This window comes from Triturus cristatus, chromosome 12 (assembly GCF_964204655.1).
Source record: "Triturus cristatus chromosome 12, aTriCri1.1, whole genome shotgun sequence".
Taxonomy (NCBI): Eukaryota; Metazoa; Chordata; class Amphibia; order Caudata; family Salamandridae; genus Triturus; species Triturus cristatus.
Window position 1 is genome coordinate 605,139,384 of NC_140595.1, and position 13,617 is coordinate 605,153,000.

Genomic DNA, 13,617 nt, shown 5'->3' on the forward strand with positions numbered 1-13,617 from the left:
TTGGTGCTCTTGCGGAAACTCCAAAGTGCAAAATTGTACTCAATGATGGCATAAAGATCTAACCAGGGTGGCCACCACTGGTGGAAAATGCCCTGTGCTACCTCAGAATGCAGATCTGCCAGATGGCATCAGCTCAGTGCGTCCAGGGGCCACAGTCAGCTGGCCGACAATCAGAAAGATGTCTTGATGCTCCAGTCACCTCCAGAGAAGCGACCCTTGACCCTGCCTGGTAGGTCGCTCCCCCGCCGCACTGCACCGCCTGTGTGTCTGCAGCTGCCGAGATAGGTTAGTTCTCACTGTATTGCCTGTACTGCTTTCCGTCTTTGTTGTGCCCGTAACTGCTGTTCTCTGTCCTCCCCAGCTGCCTGTACTTGCTCTGTGCCCGTTCTTTTCCCTCTGTTCCCCTCGCTGTCCCCGTGTCTGTCTGCCCGTTTTTTGCCTCTGTTCCCCTCGCTGCCCCGTGTCTCTCTGCCCGTTTTGCTTTCTGTTCCCTCGTTGCCCCAGTAACCCTGTGCCCGTTTTGCCTTCTGTTCCATTTGCTGCCCCCGTATTTCTGTAACCTTCTTTGCCTTCTGAAACACTCGTTGCCCCCTTACTTTGTGCCTTTTTTCCTTCTGTGCCCTTCGTCGTCCCACCCCGCTCCCGCCGCTGCGTCCCCGCCCCCCTGACTGCACATTCGCTGCCCCCACCTCCCAGCTGCTCCTCCCTCCCACCTCCCCGTATATGCCGGCCGCTGCGCATAAGGCAAGACCGTCTGCGCCCGTCCGCGCCTGGACTGCGCCCAGCGCCAGAACCCCTGGTCGCCGCACCCGCCACAAGGAATGCCGCCACTACGATGCCAGCACTCTGCATGCTCTCATCCCCGGACGGACCCACACCTGCTTCAAGGCCGCCCCGAAACGCACACACGGTCCCTTCACCTGCTGGAGCTGCAGCTACACCAGCCTCAGAACCGACGAACCACCCGCCAAAAAAGACCTCAACCACCTCCGATGCATACTTCTGAACACCCGCTCCGCACGCAAACACGCCGTCGAGCTCTGGGACCTGCTCGACACAACATCCCCGGACGTCGCCTTCCTGACAGAGACTTGGATGAACTACGACTCCGCACCCGACATCGCCATAGCCATCCCAGACGGCTACAAGATCACCCGCAGAGACAGCACCAACGGAGTCGGAGGAGGAATCGCCATTGTCCACAAGAACAGCATCAGGGTCTCGACTAGCACCGATGACACTCTCAGCACCGCCGAACACATGCATTTCCAGATTCACACAGACCCTAACTCCACCCTCAGAGGCACCCTCGTCTACCGACCCCCCGGACCCCGCCCCCAGTTCAGCGACTCCATCGCCGACTTCATCAGCACGCACGCCCTGACCTCCACCGACTACATCCTCCTCGGAGACTTGAACTTTCACCTTGAGAACAAAAAAGTAACACCACAACCCTGATCGATAACCTCGCCAACCTCGGACTGAGGCAACTCGTCACTACGCCCACCCACTCCGCCGGCCACACGCTCGACCCCGTCTTCTCCTCAAGCCCGCCCATCTCCTTCAACCACACCATCGAACTCCTCTCGACCGACCACCGCTGCATCCACTTCACCTTCCAGAAACCCAACACACACCACCGCACCAAACAGCTCTCCCACCGCTGCTGGAGCAAAATCACCGAAGATCAACTTCATGCAAACCTCGCTCTCAGCCCACCCACCGTACCCTCCAACACCGACGACGCTGCCCTCAGCCTCCTTCAAAGACCGCCTCGACAACAACGCCCACGACATCAAGGAGCTCTTCAACATCGTGAAGGAACTCTCCAACCCCAGCTCCAATACCAACAACATCCCGCCGTCGCAAGCCCTGTGCGACTCCCTCGCCACTTTCTTCCACCGCAAGATAGCAGACATCCACTACAGCTTCAACACCCAGACAGCCCCAACAGACAGCAACACAAAAGACTCTCCTCACATCATCTACTATGACCCCCTGCTAGCCTGGGACAGCGTGAGCATCGATGACACCATCAAGACCATGAGCACAATCTACTCCGGCTCTCCGTCAGACCCATTCCCGCACCACGTCTTCAACAAAGCAAGCAGCTCCATCGCACACCACCTGCGCAACGTCATCAACCTCTCCCTCGAGACCGCGACTTTCCCAGAGAGCTGAAAACACGCCAAGATCAACGCTCTACTAAAAAAAAACCAAGGCAGAGCCAAGAGACCTCCAGAACTTCCGGCCCATCTCTCTGCTCCCGTTCCTGGCCAAGGTCATCGAGAAGATCGTCAACAGACAGCTAACCCAATACCTCGAAGAAAACAGAATCCTGGACCCTTCCCAGTCAGGGTTCCGCAGCAACCACAGCACCGAGACCGCCCTCATTGCCGCCACCGATGACATCAGGACCCTGCTGGACAACAGTGAGACCGCAGCACTCATCCTCCTAGACCTCTCCGCCGCCTTCGACACCATCTGCCACCGCACACTACGCCGCAGGGATCCGAGACAAGGCTCTGTAATGGACCACATCCTTCCTCTCAGGCGGAACCCAGAGCGTCCGCATCCCCCATTCCGATCCGAAGTCTCCGAGATCATCTGCGGCATACCCCAGGGTTCCTCCCTCAGCCCGACACTGTTCAACATCTACATGGCCCCGCTTGCACATGTCGCCCGACAGCACGACCTCAACATAATTGCCTACGACGATGACACTGAACTGATCCTCTCCCTCACCAAGGACCCCATCACCGCCAAAGCCAACCTCCACGAAGGAATGAAGGCCGTCGCCGACTGGATGAAGATCAGCCGCCTGAAGCTGAACTCGGACAAGACGGAGGTCCTCATCCTCAGCTCCAACTCCTCAGCCTGGGACGACTCCTGGTGGCCGATGGCACTGGGGATAGCCCCGACACCCACAGACCACGCACGCAACCTGGGAATCATCCTAGACTCAACGCTCTCAGTGACCTAGCAAGTCAACGCCATCTCCTCCTCCTCCTTCAACACCCTCCGAATGCTCCACAAGATCTACAAATGGATCCCAACAGATACAAGAAAGACAGTCACCCAGGCCCTCGTCAGCAGCAGACTCGACTACGGAAATGCTCTCTACACGGGAGCCCCGACCAAGCTTATCAAACAACTACAACGCATCCAAAACGCCTCGGCACGAATGATCCTAGACGTACCACGCCACAGCCACATCACCCCCCAACTGAGAAACCTGCACTGGCTCCCCGTCAACAAGAGGATATCCTTCAAGCTCCTCATCCACGCACACAAGGCACTCCACAAGACCGGCCCTGCCTACCTCAACAGACGTCTCTCCTTCTACATCCCCAACTGCCAGCTACGCTCCGCCGACCTCTCCCTAGCCACCGTCCCGCGCATCTGAAGAACTACCACCGGCGGGAGATCCTTCTCCCACCTCGCCCCCAAAACATGGAACACCCTCCCACTGAGCCTACGACAGACCCAAGACCTGCTGACCTTCAGGGGAACACTCAAGACCTGGCTGTTCGATCAGTAGCAGCCCCCCCCCCCCCTCCCAAGCGCCTTGAGACCCTCGCGGGTATGTAGTGCGCTTTACAAATGATTGATTGATTGAAAGCGTCCAGGCACAGTGTGCAGGGCCTCATTTAGCTCTGCTTTTTGCAGTACACCGTGGCTGCATCTCAGTCAAGCCGGATCGCTTTACGGGGCCAGCATAGACCTCCCCCACCGACTGCCTCGCTGGATCCTGCTCGGGAGGGTCGTCCCATGCTCCACCGCCATCATTATGGAGTTTGGTCTGGGAGCCGAGCAGGAGCTCAGAAGAGAGTGACTGCGATCTTGACCATACCGGCTCCGCCATACAATGGTTAGGGTTTTTAGATTAATTTTTAAATTAATCCATGTGCATAGTGTAATATTTAACCCGGTCTTTCAAGGATCAATAATGATAGTTTAGGTTCTGTAAGAACTGAATTGCAATGCAGATATTGCTGTTAATATTCCTGTTAATTCACCAGAATGCACTGCATGATCACAGTCTGTCCAGATTCCCACTCTAGGTTTATTTTACCCAGTCCTCAATTCATCCTGTCCAACAACTGCACTGTGTTAGCTAGGTTTTGGAATGCACATCTCAATTTTACCCATCTTTAATTCACAATCCCTCAATTCATTAACTCCTCAACGACACAACCTTTATCTCCTCTGCTAATATTGTGCTTGTGATCCTGCTCAAAATGTGCTCACCTTCATGTAAAGCTTTATATGTCAATATTAGAAGGTAAGCATGAAAACCAAAGAGGAGTTCTTCACGTTAGTGGCAAGCAAGACCATTCATGAAATTTGTTTTCAAATCCATGGTCCCCTGGATCCAGAGAGGTCATTGAACCATCATATCAGGAGTGGATGGTGATCTGCTAGATTTCCTGCTATAAACCGTGAAAATCTTGCTCAATTAGAGTCATCTTTTACACCAATTGAAGTAAAAACGGCCTATTAAATGCCTGCCTGGAACTAAGGCTCCAGGGCCGGATGGCTTTACAACTTCATTTTAGTAAACAATTTCAGATAATATAGCTGTTCCCCTAAAAACTTATGTCATTCTTTTCACAGTCAGGGAAAGAGATAAAAACAATGATGGATTCCATGTTCTTGTTAATTTTGAAACACAATAAAGACTTGACTATACGTAGCTCATAGCCTACAGCTCTGTTAAACGTAGCTCATAGCCTACAGCTCTGTTAAATATTGATGTTAAAATTTTCACCAGAATCATTGTCACTTATTTAAGTTCACTATGATAGAGTTCACTGTCCAAATACCAATCTGATTGTGTTAATATAGACATGCGGGATAATACATGTTAGACAGATGACGTAATAACTATTGCACAAAACAGACCCAACCTAAGCTATTCCTGCTCTCATTAGTTGCAAAGAAGGTGTTTGATAGAATTAAATGGGACATACCAAGAGAATTGCTAGATAGGAAAAAATTGAGTCTAAGTATGAAAATATTATGTTTGGTTAAAGACAAGCACCCAAAAGCGAGAATCATAATAAATGGAGATTTGTCAGAGAGGATTAACCTTAAGAAGAGGAAATAAGCAGGGATACCCACATCATCTTTGCATCATCTATGGAACCAGTAATCAAAAATATACACAAAAAACAATTACTAAAGGTCTCTCCACCGAGAGCAGAAAACACAAATTGACATTATTTGCAGAAATTATTCGTTGTTTTATAACCCACTCGGAGATCTCGCACCAAGCCTTAACAGCTAAACTCCAATGAATTTCACACATTCTTGTTTCAAAATGAATTATGCTAAGTCACTAAGAATGCATGTTTCTGAGCCACTAAATATTGGTGCATGGTCAATGCAAGAAACCATATTAGTGTGCACTAAGGGTCTCATAAAATACGTGGGAATATATCTTCCCACAAGAAATTCTGTTTGTTACGGCTGTAACAACTGGCAAGTTCTAAAAATATTATTTAAAGATCTATATAAAGGGATCCAAAATGAAATTTCCTGGTTTGGACAGGTTTTGTCCATTAAAAAAAATCATCATATTTCTCTTATATACAACACAAACATTACTCCCCAGTAGAAACAAAAACTAATGGCATTTAAGTGGCTTAATAAATCAGTTGGAATATCTAAAGAGGCACTCTTAAGACTCGCTAAGGGCAGGATCGGATTTCCGAATATAGAATTTAAAACGATGCAGCCCAATTACAACTGGTCCTTTAATGGCCCAAAAAGCCTCATTTAAAGCCATGGATCTTAGTACAACACGATTGCTCAGACATTCCGCCATCTTACTTGCTATGACTGCTGCACAAAAATAGAGCTACAAACAAGACTAACTTTATAATCCATCTGCGCTGCGACATTGAGAAGAGAAACATAAATATCACGTTTCCAATAACACCTATAGTTCCTTGTGTGAGTTCTATTCCGTGAATGGCGGATCCTGTGTACCAGAGCTGGCAAAAGTCAACTCACCTCTGCAAGGTGACTTGTTGGATAATGGCTGAATCAATAGCAGAGAAGCATGTAGAGACCTTTGATTAACTGCCTATTAATAATTCTAGATTGATTAAATTGCTAAATTGGGTTTGATTGACCCAGTGAATGTATGGGGATAAGAAAAGACTTTACTCCAGTCCAGCATTTCGAATGTGTGCCTCATAAGCAGAAATATATGGAAAATAGGTAACTGAGCTTAATTTCGAAATCATCTGGACTAAGGCTGTGAAGTGCTCAATATGCTTACCACACAATGAATATTAATGGTATGGTATTTTGAACCTGCTGAATTGAAAGTTATGCTTTGGTATTCAGATCGATGGTGAAGGGGCTGCAATGACAATACAATATATAACAGCTATTTCACTTAATTCTGATCCTTTGTGGTGGTATTTAGCTATAGATGCAAAGGATAAACAAAGGAAATGGTGGACACAGCCTGCTGGTGATAGAAGCCCTGATCTGTTATTCATTCACAAAGGTAACTAGCCAGTTTAGAATGGCCAGGATCGGCCAAGACCCTTTGGAGTCGTGTTTAAATATAACATCTGGGGCCTGGTGTACTAACCCCATTCATAAACCAGTGGTCTGCAAACTGAACATAGACTGATTTGTGAACAGTGATCACATTTCCAGTGTACTAAAAAGTTGCATTGCAAATTGTCAATTTGCATGGAATCGCAAAACAACCTCCCTAATGAATATTAATTAGACAGATTGTATTTTGCTACCCCTTTGAACCCCCCTCCCCTTCCCGTAAATGGCTACAAGTGCATGGACAGCTGTGGGCAAGTGACAGCAGGCTACCAATTCTGCAACTTGTGCTGAGGGTGATTCTGAAGACCTGGATGCTCTGCTATTAGCCCCCCCCCCCCTTTTTCGTTTTCTCTGCTTCTGCCTAACACCAGGACACCCTAGTAATAGTGCTGCTAAGTACACTATTAAATACATGTAAAAAAACATAATACTGTCCCTTTACAGACACCTAGTAAGCATCCGCCCCATATTAGCGATATTGCACCAGGCATTATGTGGGTCTTTAAAGAATAGTGGACCACCATTCTTTAACAGTGGCAGAATTTGGGCTGGAGTCACATATCCCTCCACTACCTGGCATTGCTTAAGCCTATAGTTATCTGTCACCAGCTTTTAACATCCCATCTTTCAAAACGTAGTGGATTGGTGATAGCAAACCACCTCCCATGAGATTCTCCTGGTGTTAACTGTGCATTTTGAACCTCCAGAAGGGAATCTGAGCAATGGCCTTGAAATGTTAGAGGGACCTTTGAAATCGTAGTTCTCTATAACACAGGCAAATGCTAATGAACAAAGTTGTGCATATAGAAAAAAACAGAACACTAGCAAGCAGCCGGATACACAGCCGCAAACATTGTTATGGAGAAGAGAAAGAAGCATAGAGAGGTACAAGGGAAGGGCTGAGGCAAGAGAGCGTTCAAAAAGAAATGAGAATGGGCATAGAATGAGAGCACAGCCAACATGGTTTTTACAACACTTCCAAACTTTAGGAGCATTGAGAAAGTCACATTTTAGGGCACAATTCGCGACAGCCATCGGTCAACAGAACATTCGACTGTGGAAGTTCAAACTCTGGAATGCATCACATAAAATCAGGTAGAAGACATATGAACTACATTGAAGGGAATGCTAAGAGGTTGTAGGACCTTTTGTACTGTGTAAGAAAAGTTATATTTATCGGTAGCATAATACTGTTATTCATAATGGAATACAGCATTTTGCATGTTCGCCTGCTGCGCTAAGGATTCTCCCTGTCACTTTAGGAACGCTTGGCTCACTATGAACAATATCATGAAGCGTTAACGCTGATGAATAATGTATCACTCCTATGACATTGTGCCAGACCAGTCTTCATAAACGCGTTGCAACAAGTAGACAGTACCCACCAGGATTTATGGTACTCACCCAAAGCCCTGATGATTCTCATCAGCACTTCACCAATTTTCATCCTGGTCTCTGGTGTCTGGGTTTTCTGACCCCCTTCTTCATTACTGCCATACTGTGCAAGCAGGACAGGCAGGATCTGCTGTGGATACACATCTGACAAGAGGGCAACACCTACAAGAGAGAAACAGGAATGGAGATTGAACAACTGAGCAAAGGCAAAAAGGCGATTAGGCGACAAGTATTCAACATGAAATCATACTCCGAAAATGGGAAAAAGTATTACTGTATTGTGTACACCACACTGTATGCGTAGTCCTTAGTGCTCCTTTCGCTGGACTCCTTCCAGGCATGGAGGAGGCACAAGGGTGCATTCTAGTTCAGCACAAAGATGAAGCTTGGCTTAAACTAGGGACACTACTAGCTAACAAAGCCATTGCTTTCCATAACACACTGTGTCCCTAATCTTTTTGTTTACATCAACACATAAGGAAAGAGCAGCGGTGATGGGATGGAAGCAGACTAAGGACTAGAATAACAAGACTTCGTACACATTTTCCAACAGAGTCCCCATTCAAATTGAATGAGAAGATTTTATAGCACCCAGAAATCCTCACTAGGGTGTGCTGTCCACAATGATCTGAGGCTCATAGGTCTGTGGCCGTTCCCCACCCCAAGTCAGCAGTAGTAGTTCTCCATTAAAGGTATTTCGCCTGAATTCATGAACAGTAGATTATCATCATGCATGTGTGGGAGCTCGTAATCTCCATATAAAGCATTGTATTTTATGTTCTTGCTATGCATGGCTTCTACAGAAAGCCCCTATCGTTTACACCAGATTCTAAATCTGGTAACTCACTGATATGACTTAGCAACAGATAGCAAAACTCGTTACCCACTGTTGCTACGTCATAAAGGCCTTCCAGGCCAGACTGACAGTGCTCTCGGAGAGCCTGTCAGTGCAGTGTTGCTTGTCTGATTTGACTGACAGTAGATAGCATAGCTACAGGAGGAGAAAGGAAGGCAGGGAAGGTGGTGGTCTTGGATACGGATGGCAGGTAAGGTTGTTGTTTTTTGTTTTACAAGCGGGTCCAGGAGGAGATGCCAGGTTATGTAGGGGTCTGTATTATTCCTCTGCCCTTGCGTAGCTGCTGAAAGCAGGGTCAGATTATTTTGGGGGCCATGCATAACATAAAATTATATATGGGTAAAAAGTGAATTACGGGCAAGTTTCTCACCTCGGGAGTGGCATCAAGAAAACTCGAGCTTCGCTCTAGTTGGATATCTGATGTCGCTCATAACCCCTCGGTGAAAAATATCCCTATTATTCACTGTTATCGATCTATAATTTTAGATATAATACATGGGATTCTGCAATCCAGGAGTAAAAACCCATCTCTGACTTCTTTATAGTAGACGAATTGTGACGCAACCAGTCGCCTATTATATATCTGAAAAAGTACTCACTGACGTACATTCTAAGCATAATGCAAGTCACAGAGGACTTCCACAATCATATAGAGGAACAAGGCAGAAGGTTGAGTTTCATTTTAAAGTTATGGAACTTCGAGGTGTCTTGCAATTACCTTTTCATGTACTGCACAAGTATACTTTATTCCGTACAATAAATGGTAGTACTAGCACCTTTCCCCACAAAATCACATAAATCCTTGGTGCGTAGCTTTTTCATATGAGAGCACATGTCTGCAAACATGAAGAATAAAAATAGAACCTCTAGGTCAAAATTTAACACATGAAAAAAGTTGTTAGATACTTGTTGAACAAAGATATTAGAATCACTTTAATACAAGGCAGTTTAAAAAAGGGGCAGTAGCTCAAAATGTGTAGAAACATTTTAACTTTTCTATGAATACTTAAGAGGTACAAAACAAAAATGTTGCCATAAAAATCTTTCAGCATGTCACTGTACAGCTAGAAAAACAGAGTAGAAAAAACAAATGGCAGGTTTAATGTTTGATCTTTAAACAGCTGCTTTGAATATGCCCCTTGGCCTGACCTAACCTGCCTTTTCCCTCACCTGCAGGCTCTGGTAGCAGGCATTGTGATATCATAACTCAACTGTAATAAATTATTACAGTTGAGTTCTCACGTCATTTCTTTATAATAGGTGAGTGGGTGCGTTGTAAGTCAGCTGTTATAAAGAAATCAGTGACAGCTGACTTATACCGCACCCAGTCAACTATTATAAAGAAATGACGTGAGAACTCAACTGTAATAATTTATTACAGTTGAGTTATGATATCTCAGTGCCTGCTGCCAGCAGGTGAGGGAGAAGGCAGGTTAGGTCTGGTCACGGGGCATATTTAAAGGCCAGTCTCTGGAGGCAGAGCCATGCGGCAGCAGGCTAGGAGCGGCCATAATTGCCAAATCCACAGGAGCAGGCCCACTGTTGGGGAGTGGAGTTGCGTGTAATAGTGCCCTTCTATAAATATTCAGTATGTCCAACTGGGAGGCCACAATTTGTGCAGGGTCGGCAATGGAGTTGGAAATTTTGGCTTTATCTTTTTCAATGTTGAATTCGGCTCAGTCGTTAACAGAAGAGACTAATATAGGGTAACTGTGTTAACATACTGATTTATTACCTCAAGGAAGAAGATTTTTCGTTCCTGTGTTTTTTTTTGGGGGGAAGATTGTTTCTTGTCAGGAGACTTCCCTGAAGAAGAAAGGAAGTGCTATGCCGCATCCCGGAGGGACCTTGGTAAAAAATAACCTAGTCCTTGCTGCATCAAAGAGGTATAGTAGGCCAAGGAGTCCTGTTTTGATCCTAGACACCACATGAAGATGGTATGAGGGTCCAACAAGGACATCATCTTAGTGCACCTGTGATAGGGTTTTATCATTGAAACCTTAGGAGACGTGATCTCCTCACTGTTGAAAGATTAGAAATTTAGTCGGCGAAGCAAAAGAAGAGACCCAGACCCATGTCGATGAGGTGAAGAAAAACAAGAACTGATGCCAGTGCACTGAAAGGTGGCTTATATGTCCCCTTGCAATCACATCCTTGGCAAGCAGAATCACGGCTGAAGCTGCATGGTGCCACATGGTGACAATGCAGAACTGCTGGGGAAAAAGGTTTTGCATCCAGTCTGGAGCATGGGAATATTCATAAGATAAGGAATCTACTGGAAGACGTTTTCATCAGAAAAATCCATCTAGCTACGGACTACTGATAAGAAGGCATGACTGGGACTCGTTACATAACTGATCAACAGATGTTTAAAAAGTTATTTCAACTTATTGGTGGCTTTAGTTTTGTTTCTTGTAAAGCTCTTTTACATTAAGATATTTAAGGACCTGTTTCAAGGTTGAAAAAATTGGCAAACATATTGAATGGCTAGGGTAAAAACCTACAATTACAATGGGTAGAAAAGATGATTGAGTCCTCAAGAATACCTTTTATTACAAAAAGAAACAGAGTTATGCGCATGAGTGTATTGACTATGTAATCCACTCACCCTCAATGCTGATGTGATGGCGTCGGAGAAAGAAACCTTTAAAACAAGTGTGATCAATAATACTTACGCATAGGTTTGAAGAGTAGCCTTCATAGATGCACAGTGCTAAAAAAAAAAAATGCCAGAGGTATGCAGATCTGATACTCATCCACCTGTATGTTTAAAGAAATTTAAGGCCAGATTCTATCAAATATAAAAGACAGTACCATTTATCTTGCTACTTTCTGTGGTCATCCCGGTTCTACGTCCAGTACATGCGAAACCTATTCCTCTTAAACAGACAGAATGTTCTCTATGAAAGGTGTTTTATTTCTAAGATTGTTATTGTTATACTGGGCATCTTTTGGCGTGTTTCTCCTGACTTTTTTGCTTTCTGACCGCCCACTTTTGACTTTTTGCTGGCGTAACGTTTCTGCGCACTTTTCGCACTGCTGATCAGTGGTAAAGTGCAGGTGCTCTGTGTAAATTGTGCTATGGATTGGTGTTTCCATGATTGGATATTTGATTTACTTGTTAGTCCCTAGTAAAGTGCACTGAGTGTGCCAGGGCCTGTGAATCAAATGCTACTCGTGAGCCTGCAGCAATGATTATACCACCCACGTAAGTAGCCCTGAAAAAGTACCTCAGACCTGCCATTGCAGAGTCCGCGCGCAGTTTGTAACTGCCATGTCGACTTGGCCAGTGCACACACTTGCCAGTCCCCAACCTTCCCTTTTCTTACATATCAGGCACCTCCAAGGTAGGCTCAAGGTACCCTTGTAGGCAGGGTGCAGTGTATGTGAAAGGTAGGACATGCCCTGGTGTGTGTGGCATGTCCTAATAGTGAATTACAGCCAATTTCGTTTTTCACTATTGCAAGGCTACCAGTTCCCACTAGGACAGAATGAGAGGTTTGTTTATAACATCTTATAAACATAACTGGCCCAGGGAATTCCATAAGAAAATAAAATTTAGTATGCCTGAACTCAGAATCTAAAGATGCATCCTTTAGTGAAGGTGCTTTTTGCATTCTCCGGTTGAAAATAACACTTTTAGAAAGTGGGTATTTTCTTGCTCAGTCATCCCGTGTGCCTCCGCGGGCATGTGGATTGCCTGTCTGGGTTTTGGATGACAGACGGCTGGGGGGCCGGAGGGGCTCCAGATAGTCTAGGTAGGTCAGGAAAGGGCTGAATAGACCTGGGCTACGATGGGGGAAGGGGGAGGAGATTTCCTTGCACCTCAAAGGGCCTGGTCTGCCTCTGACAAATGCTGTCTCCACCGCCTGCCAGGAAATCACACCAGAGAAGGCCCAACTGGTTCTGGCCGGGCACAGACACACTCTGCCTGAAGGATCAAAGGATTTTTAGATACAAATACTGGGTCCCAGACCCCTGAACATTAGAACTCATCTGGATCAAGAAGACTGCCAAGAAGAAGAGCAGGAGAAGCTGTGAAAAGGAACGATTGCTTTGCCGGGTGCTTTGCTGGGCTGACCTGCAGTGGCTGCTTCTGTCTTGGGTAGTTGAAGGCCTGGACTGGACTTTCTGCAACCTAACTTGTGAGTCTCTCCAAGGGCTTGAGGTAGAGCTTGCCCCCTGTTCACGAAGTCTCAGGAACAGCAAAGACTTCAAGTTTTTCGACCCGCAGCACTGGGGACTGTGTGTTTTGTGCTGCAACCCGAAGAACACCAACTCGACGACGTCTACGACATCACTGCCGACTCCGTGTCCTGAAGGCACCGCAGAGGGCACCGCGGTAACGCCGCACTGCAACCCTGGTCTCACTGACGATGCCTGTTGCCGCCACCACTGAGCCGCTGCTTGCACCGCGACCTGTGGGCACCACACTCTGCGCCGCCTTGCTTCATGAGGACGCCTTGGCCTGCCTGACGCCACCTATTCCCGCCGAAATCGACGCCACTGCTTGCACCGTGGTTCGAGGGCACTGCTCGTAAGTCACACGACGCACCGCCCTCATTCTGCACCGCAGCCTTGGCCTACCAACGCCGGTGCCATCGACTCCAGTTCATCAGCCGACAGCGTTTCAGCAACGACGACGCCGCTGCTTGCACCGTGACCTGCTAGCACCGCGGCGAGCACCGCCTTCATCTCACACCGTGACCCTGGTCTCACCGATGCCATCTGACGCCACCACCGAGCCGCTGCTCGCATCGCGACCTGGGGGCACCACACCGCTGCAC

General features: G+C 46.9%; 1 protein-coding gene across 2 annotated transcripts in view; it reads right to left on the reverse strand.

Annotated features, from left to right (window-relative positions):
* Positions 1-13,617, reverse strand: part of TANGO6 (transport and golgi organization 6 homolog) — a 753,370-nt gene that overhangs the window by 210,005 nt on the left and 529,748 nt on the right. For both annotated transcript variants that reach the window (XM_085637713.1, XM_085637712.1), the window contains exon 15: positions 7,984-8,136. In XM_085637713.1, coding sequence (XP_085493839.1) covers positions 7,984-8,136 — 153 coding nt within the window. The remainder of the gene's footprint in view (positions 1-7,983; positions 8,137-13,617) is intronic.